The sequence below is a fragment of the Cotesia glomerata genome, linkage group LG5 (genome assembly GCF_020080835.1).
Source record: "Cotesia glomerata isolate CgM1 linkage group LG5, MPM_Cglom_v2.3, whole genome shotgun sequence".
Classification (NCBI taxonomy): domain Eukaryota; kingdom Metazoa; phylum Arthropoda; class Insecta; order Hymenoptera; family Braconidae; genus Cotesia; species Cotesia glomerata.
In genome coordinates this window covers 5,340,409-5,362,040 of record NC_058162.1, presented here as the reverse complement: position 1 = coordinate 5,362,040, position 21,632 = coordinate 5,340,409, and the positions used below count along the sequence as shown (strand labels likewise).

The following is a 21,632-nucleotide window of genomic DNA, read 5'->3' as shown; positions in this document are numbered from 1 at the left end:
TATGAAAAATTTTTATAGTATATATAAATAGTATATTTTTATAGTATATATAAATATATGAAAAATCGATGTGGGTACTCAAATGAAAGGTCTTGATGAATGTAATGTCGGGGTGAGCTTATATCCTTAAAAATATCATTAGTTGACAAGATAGCAATGCCAGTTCTTAATTATTGACATTTCTAAAGATATAAGCTCATCCCGATGTTATACTCATCAAGAGCTTTCATTTGAGTACCCACATGCACTTTTGATATATTTTTCATATATACATATATATAATATATATAAATATATGAAAGGTTGATGTGGGTACTCAAATGAAAGGTCTTGATGAGTGTTCTGTCGGGGTGAGCTTATATTTTTAAAAATATCAATAGTTCACAAGATACAAGGACGTTTCTTAATTATGTTAAATTGCACTGTACTTTCTCAACCATTGACATTTTTAAAGATATAAGCTCATCCCGATGTCACACTCATCAAGAGCTTTCATTTAAGTACCCACATGCATTTTGATATATTTTTCATATATACATATATATAATATATAAATATATGAAAAATTGATGTGGGTACTCAAATGAAAGGTCTTGATGAGTGTAACATCGGGAAGAGCTTATATCTTTAAAAATGTCAATCGTTCACAATATACAAGGTCATTTCTTAATTATATGTATTTAGAGATAGAGCAATTTCGAATGCAGCCTAAATATTTATCATTATAAACTGACTATTGGTGAGAATTATATGAAACCATGAAAAGGCGCAACTCCAGGTCAAGACTTTTCCAACGATACCAAATTTAACCATAAAAACCCATTTTATCATATAAATACACTGGCCACAAAATTTTGCATATTCTCTTAATAATATAGATGTATTTTCAAAAATGTTTATTTTCAATAAAATAATTATGTAATTACAATAAGTCGAAACATTTTTAATTATCATTGAATAATTACAATTTTTATAAAAACTTTTGTTTTAAGTCCGGAGATTGTTGATTGATTTTTCCAAAATATCTTTACGAATTCTCGGATAATCGCTATTTTGTTTCAAAACCTGATTGCATGCCTGAATAGCGTCCGCATATTTTTTACTTTTCAAACAACAATACGCTAACTTATAACCAGTTGAAAGCTTTGTTTTTCCACCAAATTTCCAGGCTTGAGCATACCGAGCCGCAGCTTCTTTGTAATTTTGTTCTTTTTCCGCAATACTACCAGATAATTCATGAGCACGAACACACGTCCCATTATGTTGAATTACTTTCCTCAATAATTCATTTGCCAATTCGTATTTACTCGACTGTACATAAATTTCAGCCAATAAAAGCCAGCATCTCTCCAGATACTCAGCGTCTTCGAAGGTCCAGACATTTTTAGATACCCGTTTAAGATGATTACGCGCCCGAGGAGTTTGTTTCAATAAAATATGAGCTGTAGCCAGACCCAATGCCGGGCCTACATGATCACGAAGAGTCTCTTGACTCGCCAAAGCTGTACAGTCTTGTAGCGCTTGCTCGATTTTAGTTTTTATTTTTGTTGAAAGTAAAAAAAAATTACTCAAAAGTCTGTGAGTCAAAATTTCATGCGGACTTCCTTTTGGATTTAATTCCTGCAAAAAAAAAAATTAATTATATAATTTATAATTAATTGATAGAATTATTTTAGATTAAATTAAATTAAAAAAAAAAATACCTGTAACAATCTTTCCGCTGTTTTTAAAGCCATAGTTCTTGAGTCTTGATACTCAGCATCTTCTTCATTAAAAGCTTCACTGGACAAAGCAGAATCGTCATCAGGATCCAAGCAAATTTCAATCATATTGTAAATCGCCTGCTGACCCCATTCTGGATCCCGACGGGCAGAATTAAAATTTCTCAACGCAGAATTTAACTTTCCAGTTCTCCAATCCAACAAGCCAGCGCAGTAATAGAATCCAGCTTCATGAGCTCCTTCTGTAGCGGCTTCTGCTCTCGTTATCCATTCGTTCAAGTCCTCGATATTACCTGTAACCATTAATCATCCAATTATCTCTTTTAATTAATGATAAAATAAAAAAAACTTTAAATAATGATAAAAAATGTGAAAGGAAAAAAAAAAGATTTCGATAAAATTATTAAAGTCTTGATCAAAATCATCATCAAAGTCATCATAAAAATAATCATCAAAATCACTATCAAAAAATGATTAAAATCATTATCAAAATCTTGATCAAAATTGTCATTAAAATCACCTTCAAAATCATTATCAAAAAATTTTTAAAATCAATATCTAAATCATTATTAAAATCTTTATCAAAATAATCATCAAAATGATCATTAAAATCATCATCATCAAAATGATGATCAAAACTGTTATTAAAATGATCATCAAAATCACTATCAAAAAATTATTAAAATAATTATCAAAATCTTGATCAAAATTGTCATTAAAATAGTCTTCAAAATCATTATCAAAAATATTTTTAAATCAATATCAAAATCATTATTAAAATCTTTATCAAAATAATCATTAAAATGATCATTAAATTCATCATCATCAAAACTGTCATTAAAATGATCATCAGCTTCATCATGGCACGGATTTAATTGTTTACAGATATAATGTCGAGGATATAATGTCGCGGATTTAGTGGTATGTTACCATTTCGATAGCTTTTTTGCCTTCAAAAGTTAAAAAAAATTTTGGTCCTCATGTTTTTGGATAAAATTTATAATTTATTTTTTTTTTATGTTTTCTATATATATATATGTATATATATATATATATATATATATATATATATATATATATATATATATATATATTTTTTGAAAAATACATAAAAAAATGAACAATAAAAAAAAAAAGTTAAATATCACAATTTTCTAAAAAATTTATAAATTTTTTTGAAAATTTGTTAAAATTATGATAATCAACTTTTTTTTTTAAATTGTTCATTTTTCTATGTATTTTTCCAAAAAAAATATCAATAAAATCAAACAAAAATTTCGTTCAACAAAATGAAAATAAAAATAATATACCCCACTTATAAATAATTACCCAAAAACTCACCAGTACGTCTAGAGACTTCAATCAACCTCGCCAAAGCGGTCCAGTAAGTCGGTTTTCTCAGCAACAACTGCCTAAAATGAAACGCGGCAGTTTCAAAGTCCACTTTTCTAAAAGCAAGATCAGCCATCATCACAGAAGCCGCTTCATTATTCGGATCAGCATTCAACAAGGCAGTGCAACTCTGTGCGCATTTATCAAGATCATTAACTTGCATGTAAAGCTTAGCCAGCGACAACAAAGCCTTAATATCCTTCGGTCGATGTTGCAACGCGTCTTTGTAATACCCTATAGCCTCATCAAAGTCTCTTATCGCAGTAGAATGTTCTGCAAGAGTGAGACAAATTTCAACCAGCAGTTGCTTCTGATCCGTAACACCTTGTCCAATAGAAGCTCTTTGCATGCACCTGACCTGATTTTCTCTAGCCTCTTTCAGGGTCGAAATAGCCAGCTGAATATTACCCGCTCTCTCCCGAACCTTAGCCAACATCAACAGTTGTTTCCCTCGAATTTCCAAGCTCGTTAAATCAGTAGCCGTCCTCCCGTCTTGCAACTCCTGAATAAGAACCGCTTCCGCTTTATCAAAATGTTTCATCCTCATAAACAACTCCGCCATGTCTAATTTCAAATCCCCACAAGATTTATGCTTAACTATTTCTTTGTAGTAATTTATAGCCTTGCCATACTGGTGAGTTTTAACCAAAGCTTTTCCCATTTTACTCGCCAGTAATTTATCATCAGGATTGCTCTTCAAGGACTCTTCATAGGCTTCAATAGCTCGATCCGGCTCTTGGATCGCCATGTAAGCATCTCCAAGCATGCTGAATGTCCTCGGACCCGGACAATTGTCCACAAGCTCGCGAAAACACTTAGCAAATGATTGACGATCCTTCCGTTGGTGCAAATAAATATTAGCAAGCCTCGTATGAGCTTGGAGATAGTACGGCTGGTCCGGCTGGATGTCATTCAAGTAACTTATCGCTTTATCAACATCTCCAGTCAATAAACAAAGCTCTGCATTGCCAATTATCACTCGACCCTCCTCCACAGTGCCAATGAACATCATTTTTGCTTCAGTCATCAACGCTGCGGCTTCATCGAATTTTTTTAACTCACAAAAAGCCGAGACTAGCTCCAAGTACAAAGTAGCTTTATCAGAAGGCGATAAAGTCATTGTAGAGTCTCGGGAGTCAATAAGAGTCAACGCCATGCGTAGACTCGTGATTGCTAGCTCCAAGTTACCGTTTTTCCGCTCTACCATCCCGGTGATTAAATGATACAGCGAATCATCGCGGACTTTGAAGTTGTAGCTCAGTCCCACTTCAAGGCTAGCAGACGCTGATTGATAGTCACCTTGTCGGGTGAATATCTGAGCCATCAGAAGGTGAGCTGATGCGTTTGAAGGGTCTACTGAGTCAAGAAGCTTTTTTAAAGCAGCCAGTGCATCTTCAAAGTCGCCGCTTTGCATCGATGCCTTTGCAAGCAGCAGCAAAGCGCCTCCAAAACCGGGACAGGCTTCGACGACTTTGTTTAATAAGACTACTGTTAAGCTTTCATTATCTCTTGGTCCAGTGTTGCTGGATGTTGGTGTGTGAGTCAAATTATGACTGACTATTTCGAGACAAAAATCTGGGTTTAGTTCTTGCAAATATTTGTAACCAAAAGATAGATTTTCAATGTTTTTTAAAATTAATTTCATGGACATGTTGAGGTAATTTAACGCTTTGCTTGAATCATTGTGACACAATAGTGAAGACATAAAATGAAGACGTGGGTCTAGAGAATTTGCTTGGATTTCCATGAGAAAATCAAGCTGTTGACGAGCGAGATCATTCGAGCCTGGTGTTGGGTCCAATACTTGACAGTGAGCCAGGCCCATTAATGCAGAAAATGAAGACTCGTCAATTCTTATCGCGCTGCGATACCAATGCTCAGCTTCTTTTATTTTATTCAACAGTAAAAAAATATTTCCCAGCTGAATCATCGGCTCGCTGACTCCAGAGTTTTGCTGGATTAATTTTTCCATTACTTTTATCAACTCTTGAAGAATTTGTTCATCACGATTTATTATACAAGCAAATAATTTTATGTTATTTATAATTATTTCTGTATTTTTTGGCTCGGCTAATAACAAACTGCGGAAAAATAACTGGATATCTTTAGAGCCAGAGGTGTAATCACCGTCACGAATGAAAACAACGACAATCTTGGCTTTGATTCCGTCCAAATTATTAGAATCGATAGACAAAATTCTATTTGCAGTGTCGATAACTTGATCCCAATCTTTTAGCGCTAATTGATTGTACATTTTTTCAACTAATGGGAGACCAATTTTTGGATATCGGACAATTAACGCATTGAGGATTAAAATAGCCTGCTCGTGAGCTTGGTTCAATTCGTACTGTTTCGCTGTACCCAGAAGAACAATAAGTTTTCTGCTGTGCTCTTTAGATACAGCGTTGAAGTAATTTATACTCTTACCTTTGTCAAAGTGCAAATCAATCCACCCGCTGATTATCAGCACCTCGAGCTCATTTGATCTTAATTTGTAAGCTCTGTCCGCGTAATCTTTAGCCTTGTCGAATTTCTTGAGCAGCAGTAACACTAATGCAGCTCTGGTGAGACCAGAGACTGTGGCCTTACGCCGGTCATCGCGAATCTGAGCATCGATCTGGGAAACCAAGCTTCGGTCTTTGTTGTTGTTTGAACGGTGAACATAACTCTGGATCAACAATGCTGGTAGCGTTGTATCTTCATGGCCAACTAAATTAGCTACTGTTTGCAAAGCTTCTTCGGAGTGGTTTGTTAACAAATAAGAAACTGAGAGTAATATTTTAATGTTTTCATTGCTCGGGTAATCTTGAGACGCCTTTTTTGCCTGCTGATACATTCCATTGTAATAAAATTCTTGACAATACCATATTATGATAGCTTGATGGTCAAATTCATCGAAATTGTCCATTTTATTATTTATTTATTTATTTTTATTTTTTTATTTTTATTTATTTTATTTTATTTATTTATTTATTATTATTTTATTATTATTTTTATTTTTTTTATTTATTTATTTTATTTTTTTTTTCTTTTTTTAATAAATATCTATTATTAATTTTAAATATTTCATAATTTTTGTATTCAAAAAATGTAAAAATTGTAAATTTTACATTCCGAATCACTGCCAGTGTATCAAAGTTTTTTATGTAACTTATAAACGCACTCTAATTGAAAAAATAAATAAATATTTGATTTTATAATTTATTTGTTATTATTATTTTTATTTTTTTTTTTAATTTATTTTATTTTATTTATTATTATTATTTTTTTTTAAATTTATTTATTTTATCTTATTTTATTTATTATTATTATTTTTTTTTAAATTTATTTATTTTATCTTATTTTATTTATTATTATTATTAAATATAATTTTATTAAAGAGGTTTCAACAAATTTAATGGTCCAATTACACGATCTTCCAACTCAGGAGACTTTATTTTTTCATATACTCGCTGTGTGTATTTGCAAGTCAAAATTAAGTTGAAATTTTCTTTTATCGCGTAAGTAAAAGCTGCCTGTAAATAATAAAAGTGAAATTAAAATTTTATTATTAAATATTACACTGAAATTAGCAGACAATTTTTTAAATTTGTTTTGAAAAATAAACTAGTTTTAGAAAATCATTTATGAAAATTAATTTAGTAGATATTTATTAAATTTTAATAATTTTTTTAACAAATAAATTATGGGAAAAAAATGAAAAAAAAAAAAAAATATAAAACTTAAATTAGCCGATAGCGAAAAATTTTTATTTTTTTTTTATTAATTGAATTAGCAATAAAAAATTTTTTTTAAAAAATTGCACGTGTAGTTTATTAAATTTTTTATAGGTGCAACTTTTTCTTATAAAGTTTTTGTAATAATTTTATTAATAAAAAAAATTCTGAAAATTGTCAGCTGTCTGCTAATTTTATTTCCATAAAAAAATTGACATGTAGAAATTAAAAAAAATAAAAAGTGCAATTTTTTAAAAATTGTTTTCAGGAACAAATTTGTTTGTTAAAAAATTATTAAGTGACTGCTAACTTTAATTTCATAAATCATTTTTAAAAAATTGCATTGATAATTTTTTAGAGCTTCTATTTTTCTTGCTATAATTTATTTTTTAAAACATTCTAAAAATGATCAAATGTCTCTCAATTTCAGTATCATTATTAAATAATTATAAAAATAAAATACCTCGGCTAATAATCTTGCAATTCCTCGATTTTCAAATTCTTCCGGTACATATACAGATTTTATATCCAGAATATTGTCATTTTTTTTGTACAATAAAGTTGCTCTTTCTAATAATACAAGATTATTTATTTATAACTATCAACATTTTATTTTGTATATTTAATATAAAAAATAAATTTTTTTTTATTTTAAAAATTCAGATGGTGATACCATTGTTATTTAGTTTAATATAAAAAATTTGACGTTTCGGATTATGGTGAACGCCAAACAAACATCTTGTCTGTATTATTATCCTTGAAAAGTGTGAAATAAATAAAGTTGATGTATTCATATGGATTTAAAATATATTGGTGATATAAATATATGTTGATAACAAATCCACAAGTTTTATAATAATAATAATAATAGTTTAGGAGGCACTATTTTGACAGTTGTTATACATTTGACAGGTTACTTCAAAGTTGTCATTTTGGTTGCTAGGTACCAATAATAATAACAACAACAAAAACGTTTATATAAGTTTCATTTTAAATCACTAGAGCGCGCTAGTTTTTAAAAATGGCGACAGTTTAAAATTTATGGAGTGGGGAGACTGTCATGTGATTTACTTGTATCACTGAAAATAAAAATGAAAATTAATTTAGCAGGTATTTAATAATTTTTCTAATAAATAAATTACTGCGTAAAAAAAAGAGAAAAAATTGACATTTAGAAATTTTAATAAATTAAAAATGGAATTTTTTAAAAATAATTTTTCGGTATAAATTTTTTTCTGTTAAATAAAATTAAAAAATGATCAAGTGACAGCTAACTTTAATATCATAAAATAAATGAAAATTAAGTTAGCCGATATTTAAAAATTTTTAGAATTTTTTTTATTGAAAAAATTAATACAAAAAATTATCGTTCATTAAAAACTTGAAAAACTATAAGTGCAATTTTTAAAAAATATTTTTTAGTTCTAAATTTATTAATGAAAAAAAAATCAAAAACTAAAAACGTCGGCTAACTTTATGATTATTAAAATAAAAATAAATTATGACAATTAATTTAGCATACATTTAATAATTAAAAAAAATTTATAACAAATAAATTATCACAAAAAAAAATTGACATGTAGAAATTTTTAAAAATAAAAAATTCAATTTTTTAAAAATAATTTTTTGGGACAAATATTTTTTTAAATAAAATTACAAAATTGTTAAGTGACTGCTAACTTTAATGATGAAAATTAATTTAGCAGATAATTAATAATTTTCGTAACAAATAAATTATAGCAAAAAAATTGACAAGTAGAAATTTTAAAAAATAAAAAATGCAATTTTTAAAAAATAATTTTTTGGGACAAATTTTTTTTTTAAATAAAATTGAAAAATTAACGTTGATCTTATTAATAAAAAAATATTAAAACCATACTGACTTGAAACATGTTTTTATTTAAATAAGAGCTCGTATTTACATTGATTAATATAATAATAAAAAATTAAAATGTCATTATTATACTAATAAACTTAATGAAACAGAAAATTATAAAGACAATTAAGTACATACATCAGTTCATTAACTTTTTTCAATAGCAAAATACACAACTAATGTAACAATAAAATTAATAATTGAAAACTTAATATTTAATGAGTACAAAACAAAATAATTATATAATAAATATTTAAATGCAATTTTTCTTTGGCTTTTGCAATGAGTTTAATAATCATTGTGCTTAATTTAGTTATAATTAATGCATTCAAATACTTAAGAGGTAATATTTAATAATTTTATTTTTATTTTTAATCATACTTATCATTTTTTATACTTTTTTAGGCTCAAGCCTATTATAATTTTTTTTTATTTAATATCTTTAAGTCGTATATAATGTCCAGTTGATTCGATGAATGATTCACGTCGTCTCATCGTCCCTGTTTGCATGCAACAAATTAATTATTATCTATTATTTATAAATTTATTTCGCTTAAATTTATTATTTTGAAATTAATTTACTTTCATACTTATCGTAGCAAATTTACACAGTATTATTAATTTTTACAAATAACTTTAATTTCTTATTTAATAAAATTATAATTTTGTATCTTATATAAGGTAAAGTACCCAGTACTTGAACACTTATAAAAATGGGACCAGTACTTGAACGAACTTTTCGAATTGTTATAATACAAAATCCGTAAATTTATTAAGAGTAATATGCGCATATTATAATTATTAAATGATACAGTAATTGATTTATGTAAGTTTTTTCAATTATAAATCAAAACAATTATATTTTTATTAATTTAAAAGTTGACATATCGAAAATCGCCGATAAATGCTATTTTTTTCATGAAAAAGGTACTAAATCGTAAACCGAACAATCAGTAATAAAAACGGTATATCATCATTTTAAGTAAAAAAAATTGTACCATCTATTGAAATAGTCTTTTCTAAATAACATATATTTTTTGCAAAGACATAAACTAGAATTTTTATATTAAATTTTAGCGTTCAACTCTACCTCCAAATTTTCAAAGCGGTACCCAGAACTTGAACAGGTTGAGGCCGTATAATTTTAATAGCACTATAACTTCTAATAAGTTTATAGACTAGTGATCAGCATTATCATTTGTATTAATTACTGCAATTTAAATAAGTTTTATGACTAAAAATTAGTGTAGTTAAAAATTATTGAACGTTTTGAAATGAGTTTTTTTGATTTATAATTAAAAATTTGCTTTGTCATTCATAAAAAATGTAATTAAAAAATTAAATACAAATATTTTTCATTTTTAAATGAACATATTAAATATTCACAGTATTATTTTTAATATTATTCAATAATATGTTATATTTCTTTGGATATTTCAATAAAACGTTGAAAATTTTCGGTGTGCCTATTGCCATATATTTTATTAGTTCAACTACTGCTCCCAGAGTGTTCAACTACTGCGGCTTGTCAGAATTGATTGTTCAACTACTACTCCTTTCATAGTATATTTTAAAAACGTTGTCAAAATATAAATAATCAATTATCTTTGTTATTTTGCACTTCAATCAATTTAAAATTATTTATATTTTCATGAAAATCACTAATTTGAATTAATAATTACATCTTTATATATTAAAAGTAGGGTCAAATAAGTTTTACTTTGAAACCTGTTCAACCACTGGGTACTTTACCTTAGTATTTTTGTGTTTGTACTTATATTTATAATTTAACTGGTGATCAGTCATGCTCATACATAACCATGCAAAAAAATAATTGTGCAGATGTGATAAAGAAATAAAAGAAAAGAAAAAATAATTACAAAAACAAATCTTAAATTTCATGCAATTTAATAAAAAAAAAAATAATTTACACTTGTAATAATTACACTACCGATTACACAATTAGTTAATAAATAATACATACTAAAATAATTAATTTAATAATAAATTGAAAGAAGGGAAGAAATGTTAAGTTAAAATTTTTCAGACATTTATTTGCCTTCAGCTTCATAAGATTTATAATAATCATATATATCAATGTATATATACTATATATAATAATAATGAATTATTATATATATTATCCACATATTTTACAACTTTATATACAAGGATTTTCTATACACTAAATGTTTTATTTTAATACTTGTAAATTTGTTAATCCAATTTTATTTCTCTCTTTAATTAATTCCGTTTATTTGTTTCTAATTAATAATTCAATACCTTAAATATATAATTTAAAAAATTGGGAGACTGCTCGAAGACTTTATTTTTAATCAATACAAAATTAACCAAGTTTTTATTTTCTTTCAATTAATAATCAACTTTATTGACTATTATTTATCATTTATTAATTCGTTAATAAAAAACATAATTATAAATAACAAAATGTTTGTACTACGACTAGCAAACTATTATTATTATTTTGTTTCAATAAATCAATAAATGGAACTGTCAATTATTTTTGATTATCATTTTTTAATAAAATAAAAATTAATATAAATTCAGTAATTAAGCAGTTAGTTAATTATTTATTCAATACTAACTATTACTTTTTTTTTTTTATTAGGTCGTTATATATATTTTTAGCAATTAATAATTAAAGATTATAAATTTACTCAGCAATTCACTTTATAATAATTTTTAGATAAATTACTAATTTATAATACTGCAACAAAGTTGTAAACAATTATTATAAAATACTACATTGCTAAATTTAATTTATAATTCTTTCATTTTTCAGTTCAAGTATCCGTTTAATGCAAGAGCACTAGGATTTTATTATATATATTTATATCAGTACTATCACTGTTAAATAATAATAATTAAAAGTTTAACAAAATCAAGTAATGGACGTAATTTAGTAAAAAATTTTGAAAATAAAAATCTTAAATAGTTTTACGTTTCTTCTATAACAATTGGTATAGTAATATGTATTTAAATTTTTTTCTTAATTTTATAACAGTGAGTCATTTTTTACTCGTACGACTTCTTTTATTATTCTTACCTGATAGTCGCTTATTAATTATTAGTCACTAATTATTATTATTTTATAATCAAATTACTACTCATCAAACTAATTACTAATAAAAAAAAAATTTCTTCAATAAGAAGTATATTAATTTATAAAATTTTTATATTAGTAATCATTTAATTATTTATAAAAATTTTTTTATAAACTAAATTTAACAATTTAGATAACGAAATTATTTAGATTTAATTTAAAAGTGTAACATATATTTATAGAAATAATTTTATCATAAACCAAACAACAGGGATAGAACAAGATGACACTGGATATCATCCCAGATTATACTGAGTGAAAAAAAAATTTAGATAGTAACTAGTATAATCCAGATTACAATGAGTATAATCCAGATATCACGCAGTATAATCTGGATGTTTCTAGCTACTACACGGAAACAACAAGATGACACTGGATATTATCTCAGATTATACTCAGTGATATCTGTGGTGAAAAAAAATTTCAGGTAATAGCTAGAAAAATCCAGATTATACTGCGTGATATCTGGATTATACTTATTGTAATCTGGATTATACTTGCTACTAAGGCAAAGTACCCAGTACTTGAACACACAAAAATGGGACCAGTACTTGAACAGACTTTTCGAATTATTATAATACAAAATCCGTAAATTTATTATGAGTAATATGCGAATATTATAATTATTAAATAATACAGTAATTGATTTCTGTAAATTTTTTCAATTATAAATCAAAACAATTATATTTTTATTAACTTAAAAGTTGACATGTCGAAAATCGCCGATAGATGCTGTTTTTTTCATAAAAAAGGTACTAAATAGTAAACCGAACAATCAGTAATAAAAACAGTATATCATCATTTTAAGTAAAAAAAATTGTACCATCTAATGAAATAGTCTCTTCTAAATAACATATATTTTTTGCAAAGACATAAACTATAATTATTATATTAAATTTTAGCGTTCAACTATACCTCGAAATTTTCAAAGCGGTACCCAGAACCTGAACAGGCTGAGGCCGTATAATTTTAACAGCACTATAACTTCTAATAGGTTTATAGACTAGTGATCAGCATTGTCATTTGTATTAATTACTGCAATTTAAATAAGTTTTATGATTAAAAATTAGTGTAGTTAAAAATTATTGAACGTTTTGAAATGAGTTTTTTTGATTTATAATCAAGAATTTGCTTTGTAATTTATAAAAAAAGTAATTAAAAAATTAAATACAAATATTTTTCATTTTTAAATGAACATATTAAATATTCACAGTATTATTTTTGATATTATTCAATAATATGTTATATTTCTTTTGATATTTCAATAAAACGTTGAAAATTTTCGGTGTGCCTATTGCCATATATTTTATTAGTTCAACTACTGCTCTCAGAGTGTTCAACTACTGCGGCTTGTCAGAATTGATTGTTCAACTACTCCTTTCATAGTCTATTTTAAAAACATTATCAAAATATAAATAATCAATTATCTTTGTTATTTTCCGCTTCAATCAATTCAAAATTATTTATATTTTCATGAAAATCTCTAATTTGAATTAATAATTACATCTTAATATATTAAAAGTAGGGTCAAATAAGTTTCACTTTGAAACCTGTTCAACTACTGGGTACTTTACCTTAGCTAAAATTTTTTTTCACTCAGTATAATCTGGGATGATATCCAGTGTCATCATGTTTTTTCCGTGAAGATTAAATATAAAAACCGAATTTTGACATAAAAATTTTTATATAAATTTAACAAATAATTTAATAGAAAAATTTAATAAATCTCTCAACTTAAATATAATTTAAATATTTATGAGTAGTAATGCTTAATTAAAAAATAATATTTTATTAAACACAACATAAACTACACACTAACTTTCGAGCTGTTTTAATTTCTTCTTTGGCCTTACTACAATTAATAATTAACAAAACAAAAATGTTAAAATTATAAAATAATAAATAAATTAAACAACTCGAGAGTTTTAGGATAAAGTTGATGAAAAAACAATGACAAGTACTTATCACTTCTAATTGACACGTGGCATTACATTAGAGTAAATATTATTTAAACGATTTAGATATATTTAAACAAAGAGAGAAATATAAAAAAAAGACACTAATAGTAAACGATAGTTATAGTTGTAATAATTTAATTTAATATAAAAAATAATGAATATATATATCTATTCAATAAGAAACATTGATCATACATCAGATCTAATAATAATAAAAACTAATGTATAAATACAGTTAGAATCGAAAAAATAATGAGTAAGCATGAGTCACCTCGCACCATAAATAATTAGAAAAAATTAATGATTCATCGTACAGGGTGTTAATAAATCGTTAACAATTAAATACACAAGCCAAAGCTATTATATTAATTATAATTGTTATACTTTTATTTAAATAAATAGTTCTTAGACCAGCACCATGTCGTATACCTTTTTAGAGCAATAAATTAATAATTTTTTTTCAAACTATTAATTTATCTAGTACGTTTAACAATTAATTAATCAATTGTTTGGATTTTTAAACTTTCGTTAGAATTTTTTAAAAACAGCTTTAGCTTTTTAATTATTATAACATTGTGGTGATGACAGTTTTCGATTTTCTACTGAGTATTTGTATTTATTTATTTATTTTATCTTATTTGTTAAAGTGCGACAAAACAAGAAACCAATCACCATATCTTTTCAGCGTGTGTAATAATTTATTAATATATAATTAATATAATACCACTAGTATTGTTGAGTCAGACGTATTTTTTCATTGAAAATTTGTGCGATTTAATTAATGGAATAAATAAATAAAATATTTAATTATATTACACACGCTGAAAAGACACCCATGACGCGTCAACCAATATCACCGCCGTAGTCCTGACCATTCAGCAGGTTACGATTGTAAATGGCAGCTCTGTAACTATACCTATTTGTTGCTGGACGATCCGGCACCGGTGGTGGTATCACACCAGCTTCTGGGTTTAACATTCCACCGCCTACGCCTTCGTCTACTTCTCCGATGCTGCTTTCTACTAATGAAGGCTCTACTTCTGTGAACGCCAGTCGGGATCGTAATAAATACGAATATGTCTTGTATCTTTTTAACTGTAAAAAAAAAAAAATAATTGTATTAGAATTTTAATTATCTGACATTTTTTAATTTTAATCAAATGAATTTTTAATTTATCTAAAAACTAGCTGTTACTCGCCCGCTCCCAATTTTTAGATCTATAGACTTGAAATTTAATTAGAGTATTGTTTTGACTTGCACAAATTCCCAATTCTATCGAATTGACATGCACCTTTTATCTATGTAATTATTCTAGCTAATATTCATATGAAAATTCAATTAGCCGACATCTGAAAATTTTTATAACTTTTTTTTTTATTGAAAAAATTGTTACAAAAAAATAAAAAAAAAAATTTCATCTGTAAAAAACTTCAAAAGCTATAAATGCAATTTTTAAAAAATATTTTTTAGTTCTAATTTGATAAGAAAAAAAAATCAAAAAATTTAGTATTATATATTCATTTTAACTTTCAATGTGCAATCATTATAACATTCCCGTGTCTTTTTTACAAAAATTAATAATATTTGATATGAAAAAAAAAATTTGTAATGAGCAATGAAAGTTTCAGTTAAAGAAATTGCAGGTCTAATAAGTGAAGAAATCTGCCTAGTATTTTAACATAACCAATAGAATTAAAAAATTTATTTTAAACAAATGACAATCGAATAGAATAAATTTAGTTACAATAAATTCATTATTTCTAAGTCAAAAAAATATAGGTTCCGGATAAGTAATCACCACCATATCATATCGCGTGTCTAATGCCAAAAAGGCGTATTACAGCAGTTAGATACCTAGGGTTCCATGCCAAAAGGGCGTATTAAAAAAATTTTTTTTGCCATTCTTTTAAGAATCGCTCTAAACGTAAAGATCTGTAGAAAAAAAATGTTTGACGTACTAACGCCAAAAGGGCGTATAAAAAAAAATCAAGATTTTTCATAATTTCGAACAACAGTCTTCAAAATTGTCCGGAGAAAGTTTGTGAAAAAAAAAAATTTTGAAAAATTCAACATTTTCGATAGTAGTAAATTTAAATTTTCATCATTTTGGACAGTCCAATGATTAAAGAAGCATATGAATTAAAAAATTTTTCGCGTACTAAAATTTTATATTTTTTATAAGTTTTCTTCTTATTCGTTGCATAAAATTGTAGTTAAAATTCATAATTTATTTATTTATTTATTAAATATATATGCCAAAGCTAACAGCCGAATGGCAAAGATACATAAAGTTTATATCAACAAAATCAACATAAGTAATAATGTAATATTATAATCAACATAAATAATATGTATATATAGAATGAAAAACATCTTATTATAAGCAAGAAATTATTAACTAATCGTTAAAAAATTTTTTGAGCTGAGTATTCGCTGTGAGTGAAGCCATGGTAGGGTAAATGAAGCCGACTGAAGCGTTCGCAGTGGTTACTTTCGGAGTTACGGGAGGCTATTATTCCTAAAATTATAATCAAGTACACGTGGAAGTATTTATTTTGTTTTAATTTTAATAAATTAAAAAAAAATGAGACACCAGAGTTGTTGTGTCTTAAAAAATACCAGCAGAAATATTTACTGCATTCTTTTTTTTTTTATCATTATACGTACTTGTTGTTGATTCGTTTAACTAAAAAACAAAACTGCAATTATTACACTGACAAAAGGATTTATTAACTATTAATAATTTAATTTATTTGAAGACAATTATTTAATTTATTAAACTTTAATAAATATTTTTAACATTCAATAAATATTTATTTGGTAGGAAAGTACATTTATTAATAGTTAATAACTATTTATTAATAGTTAACGAATATTTATTAACAGTTAATAAATATTTTGTTGAGTGAATTTGTTTTGCTTGTAATATCATATGATATGAAGATTTCTTATAAACAAAAATCATTTTTATAAATTATTTGTATTAATTATATTACATTATAATAACGTTTATTGTAAAATACCGAATTCTATCATAGCTCATAATTATCTTTTGTATTTATAAATATTAAAAGGTTAATTTATTTAGTGAATTGAATTATTATCATGTATTCCAGCTATAGGATTATAAAAAGTGTCAAAAGAAAATGCTATTTTTGCTTTTGATTTTAAATAAATATTTGCTAACAGTTAAAAATATTCATTAACAAACAAATCCTTCTATCGGTGTATAAAATTGTCACATATTTTTTATAATTTTTTTTTACAATTATTTATAAAATTTATTTATTTTTATGTTTCTTGCTATTGACATACGTATAAAAACATACTCTGACAGCCTCCCGTAGTTCATATTTTGACTGGCGCTGCAGTCACACTCATAGCGAATAGCTGAATATAGATCTGATGAAAACACTATTTTCAAAAAATGGGGTAAAACCAATAACTTCCCGCTTTTAGAAAATTTTTAATTTTTTTAACGGGAAGTTAAAAATTATACGCGTTTTTGGCTTTAGATCACTAAATTTTCAATGTTCTAAAGCCAAAAGGTCGTATAACTTGAGACATACGCCCTTTTGGCTTTAGAAATTTTTTTTTCATTTTTAGCCTTAGAATAGCAAAAGGTCCCGGTGAAAAGCCATAAGAGCGTATAAAAAATTTTTTTTCGGGAATCAACGTAGTTTCGTCTGAAATGTGCAAAAATACAAAAAAAAATTTTATACGCTCTTATGGCTCCCGGGACCCATCTCGGATGCCATAAGGGCGTATCAAAAAAAATTTTTTTTTGGTAACCGACGTATTTTTGTATGAAACGTGTAAAAATGCAAAAAAAAAAAAATTTTTCTCCTAACTAAAAATTTTCTTGGACTTAGAAAAAAAAACAGAATTTTTTATTATACGCCCTTATGACATCCGAGGTGGGTCCCGGGAGTCATAAGGGCGTATAAAAAAATTTTTTTTCGGTAATCGATGTATTTTCGTCCGAAATGTGCAGAAATGCAAAAAAAAAAAAAAAACAATTTTATACGCCCTTATGGCATCTGTAACGCGATATGTTTACAAAACGATTGGCATTAGGCACGCGATATATTAAAACCTTCTCCGAAACATGCTGCATCTTGTGGTATAAGTATTATTCCGATCAGTTCAGTAGTTTTCGCAGTATAACCAGACAAAAAAACCGGCTCTCCATTTAATATAGATTTATGAGTTAAATTTTTTCCAGAAAAGGTCAATTAATTTAATAAAACTTTGAAATAATTAAATTAAATTAAAAAAAAAAAATATTGAACCTCATAATGAAGATAAGCGTCTTTTTCTTTGTAATTTTGTACAGTGAGAGCTTTAGCTCCCCGTTCCGGCGGATGTCTTCGATGTTCCTCGAGCTCAGCCTCCAGTCTGCTAACTCGTTCTTCATGGTCCCTTAATTGTTCACGCTAAAAATAAATATTTAATTAAAACATTTATACAGACACTATTTAATGATAAACTATTTCACACTAAAATATAATTAATTATATTAATTATAATTATGAGCGTAGGCACTGCAATTAGGGTAATAAACCGGTGTTCAGTGTGTCGTATATCTGTGTGAAATGTATTATTAAGTGTATTTGCTTGTTATTAATAATCATAATTTATCTATTATTATTTTTATATTAATATTTCGCACTTTGTCGAACAAGTCATGCATCTCCGATACGAACTTATACGAGAGTTTGCCTCAGTGTGTGGAGGAATGCTTGAAAATAAAAGACAGAATCAAAATAGATTATTAACGACATCGTTAATTAAAAAAAATTTTTTTTTTTTTATATATATATATATCGATTTTTTTAATTAAATTAAAAATATTTTAGAATATATTATGATTAAATTATATTAATAAATCGGGAGTGGATTGGTTGGCGATGCTTACAGGCGTCAATTTGGTGTGACTGCAGGGAAGCAAAGGCCGCTGAAACTTTCGTTGAGAACCTACCGCTCCGGCAAGAGGTTGACATGAAAAACTTGCACAAACAAAATTTATTGTGTCTATCCACGATTGTAGTTCCTTTGAATCACTGAAAAAAAATAAATAATAGTATTTTAAAAAGATTAAAATGTTAAAAAATTCTGGAAATTAGTTGACCGCGCAGGCCAACTTAGAACTTCCCACTAAGTTTGAATTTGAAGCGCCTTAAAATGTGTTTTTCGATTAATATTTGAGCTTTTCAAGCTCAAAGCACTGATTTTCATATTTTGAGCTTTTCGAACTCAAAGTGTATTTATTGAACAACTGTAACTTTTGAATGCGTCGTTCGATTTTCTTTTTTTATTATTATTTATTATTTAAACTCCAATCAGTTTTGTACATATTGGTAATACAAAAAAATTTTTTTTTGAGAGAATTTAATATAAATAGAATTATAAAAGAAACTAGACTGATCTACAAAGGAGAAAGTATTGCAGCATTTTGGAAATTACAAGATTTCTTTTAATTTAGCTAAGAATGTTTTATAGGAACCATCGAAAAAATTTATTTCAGTGTAATATCTATTAATGAGAGCTGATATTCTGTTTTTTGGAGACAGAAACTATTGATGACATAGTTTCTATTGGACTTCGTTGTTTTCAGTATACGATTATGCCTGAGGTTGAGATTTTTTTCGATCAACTCGAAGCAGTTTAATAAATTCTTTTTTAAAAAAGTATTCGACGCAGTTTTTAAAGCATAAAAAGAAAACGTACACACGAAAAAAAGTAAACTGTAATAAATAATAGTAGATTTATAATAAGTAATGATCAACTGAAAAAAATTACCATTTCAAACAGTAAAATCGTGATTTTACTATTCACTATATGATATTTACCATTTAAACGTTACAATTTACTCTTTAAATGGAAGAAAATACTATTTCAAACAGTAATATTTGCTATGTAAATGTCTAAAATGTTAAAGTATAATAATTAACAATTCAGACATTTACAAAGTAAAATGGTAAATTTTAAACGCAATGCTAAAAATCAAACTGTAATTATTGACTTGCTTGGACTGGTAAAATGTATATTTTAAAAGTATAATTTTTACTGTTTGAAATGTTAAATTCTCCCAGAGTGAGACCCCCTTCTCTTTCATCTGAGTTTCCCTTCTCCTCATAATATGGACTATATATTAAAATGGCAATTTTTACTGTTTGAAACTGTAATTTTTTAAGATGAAAGAGTATTTTAGATATTAAATTATAAATTGTGGCTTTTATATTTTCTACATTAAATTCTGTAATATTTATATTTTTGTCACCCCGATGTCCGCTTTACTGTTGCACGCCTCATAGCGCGAAGCGCGTGAGGTTGTGCTTTATACTCGACTCGTCAAGATCAAGCAATTTTTTTATCTTTAAATGCCTCTATCACAACCATATTACACTTATACAATGATATAAGTAGATGTACACCGAAAAAACACTTAAATTAAACCATTTTTTACTTTCTAAAATCATTTCATGTTGCTATTTTGAAAAAAAAAAAAAAAAAAAACGTTTTGAAAAAAATTTTACGTGGACTTCCGGATGTCACCCCATTTTGAATATACCAACGATTACTCCTAAACAAATTGATATTTCAAGACCGGACCTTTTTTATCAGTTTAAGAATTCGATCAACTGGGTCCGTATTTCATATCAGTGGCTATTTCGATTTGGCTACATTCGACGCAATTTTTTAAGCACTAAAAATGTATCCATTATTTTATTATGATTTTTCGACACGTTTTAAAGTTATTTAAAAAAAAAAACATAAAAATTCAAACTTTTTTTTTTAATTTCTTTGGAATGGCTCGATGGATTAACTCTCAAATTTTATCAGATCTAAGTTTTGATAAACCCTTTCAATGAAACCCTTTTTGATGAAAACTCGACTTTCAAAAATCAGATCGAAATCAATAACTTCCCTTTAGTGGAAAATTTTCTATTTTCTTAGCAGGAAGTTAAAAAATGAAAATGAAAAGTGGGTCAAAGTATGATAAATAATAAAAACAGTAATAAAACGACTATTACGTTAATGAAATTCTTATATATGGATTAAATTTTTTTTAATACCTCAACTTATTCAAAATTAGACAGCGTAGGAGAAGAAATAAAATTTACCTAGTTTGGAAGAGATATTCCGCCTGGTCGGCAGTCTGGAGCCTGAAAACATGTTGCTTCTTCGTATAATCCGACGCTTTAGTTGCCAGTGCATGATGAATTCGAATCGCGTTATGCAAGCTGTCGTTACGGAGGCCGTGCTCGTCTTTGTGTAAATAAAGTACTAGTTCTCGTAAGGTACAGTAGTACATTTTCCATCCTCGCTTACCAAATGGGGCTGCAATAAAAGTAATATATAAATCATTACTTTATCCTTAATTTATCCATTTCAAGCATTTCAACATTATTAATAAACGAATTCCAGGAATAATAAAAAAGTATATTGAATAACTGAGTACTTTGGATCGAACGCAATTTTTTTCAAGGGCTATTATTTTTTATTCCTAGAGAAATGAATACTTGTAAAGTTTATTTCAAGTAAAACGCTAATAGCTTTCTGTATAAAAATTCCATAAATAATTAAAATAAAATAATAAATAATTACTTTTCTTTCCATTAGCGTCGTAGCAACATTTACGCATTACATATCCTTTTTTAAATTCCGTGGCACCAGAAACATTTGGCACATCTAGGAATGGATTTCCAGAAGCTGATGTCGCAGGTCCATCGCCTAATTGAACTACTTGAGATGCTAACTCGTCACCATCATCATCCCTAATGAATAAAAAAAAATTATTCAAAAAAATAGAGTGTATTTTTTAATTACAATAAATAATA

At 26.6% G+C, this 21,632-nt stretch overlaps 3 protein-coding genes across 3 annotated transcripts in view; all 3 read right to left on the bottom strand.

Moving 5' to 3' along the window:
- Positions 1-916: 916 nt before the first annotated feature.
- LOC123264783 (tetratricopeptide repeat protein 21B-like) lies at positions 917-6,075 on the bottom strand. The gene is made up of 3 exons (XM_044728262.1): positions 3,063-6,075; positions 1,704-2,014; positions 917-1,620 (listed from the first exon to the last, which is right to left on the bottom strand). The coding sequence occupies exons 1-3, from the start codon at positions 6,019-6,021 to the stop codon at positions 988-990; spliced, it is 3,903 nt and encodes a 1,300-aa protein (XP_044584197.1). The 5' UTR covers positions 6,022-6,075; the 3' UTR covers positions 917-987.
- Positions 6,076-6,442: 367 nt separating this feature from the next.
- On the bottom strand, positions 6,443-7,792 carry LOC123264870 (protein NATD1-like). The gene is made up of 3 exons (XM_044728394.1): positions 7,503-7,792; positions 7,293-7,399; positions 6,443-6,628 (listed from the first exon to the last, which is right to left on the bottom strand). Exons 1-3 carry the CDS (start codon positions 7,621-7,623, stop codon positions 6,488-6,490), a joined length of 369 nt encoding a protein of 122 aa, XP_044584329.1. The 5' UTR covers positions 7,624-7,792; the 3' UTR covers positions 6,443-6,487.
- A 1,345-nt stretch (positions 7,793-9,137) lies between these two features.
- LOC123264784 (PH and SEC7 domain-containing protein-like) overlaps positions 9,138-21,632 on the bottom strand; it is a 53,878-nt gene continuing 41,383 nt past the window's right edge. Inside the window, 6 exon segments of the mRNA XM_044728263.1 lie at positions 9,138-9,205; positions 14,704-14,882; positions 18,081-18,224; positions 18,707-18,851; positions 20,916-21,132; positions 21,400-21,569. Coding sequence (XP_044584198.1) covers positions 9,187-9,205; positions 14,704-14,882; positions 18,081-18,224; positions 18,707-18,851; positions 20,916-21,132; positions 21,400-21,569 — 874 coding nt within the window. The 3' untranslated portion in view covers positions 9,138-9,186.

Bases quoted from the DNA above. Each gene is read 5' to 3' on its own strand.
- LOC123264783 (XM_044728262.1), bottom strand. From the start codon at position 6,021: ATGGACAATTTCGATGAATTTGACCATCAAGCTATCATAATATGGTAT. The intron at 2,015-3,062 runs GTGAGTTTTTGG...TAATGGTTACAG, and splicing joins TGAAGTCTCTAGACGTACTG to GTAATATCGAGGACTTGAAC. The intron at 1,621-1,703 runs GTATTTTTTTTT...TTTTTTTTGCAG, and splicing joins CAGCGGAAAGATTGTTACAG to GAATTAAATCCAAAAGGAAG.
- LOC123264870 (XM_044728394.1), bottom strand. From the start codon at position 7,623: ATGAATACATCAACTTTATTTATTTCACACTTTTCAAGGATAATAATA. The intron at 7,400-7,502 runs GTATCACCATCT...TTGTATTATTAG, and splicing joins TATTAAACTAAATAACAATG to AAAGAGCAACTTTATTGTAC. The intron at 6,629-7,292 runs GTATTTTATTTT...TATTATTTACAG, and splicing joins TTGCAAGATTATTAGCCGAG to GCAGCTTTTACTTACGCGAT.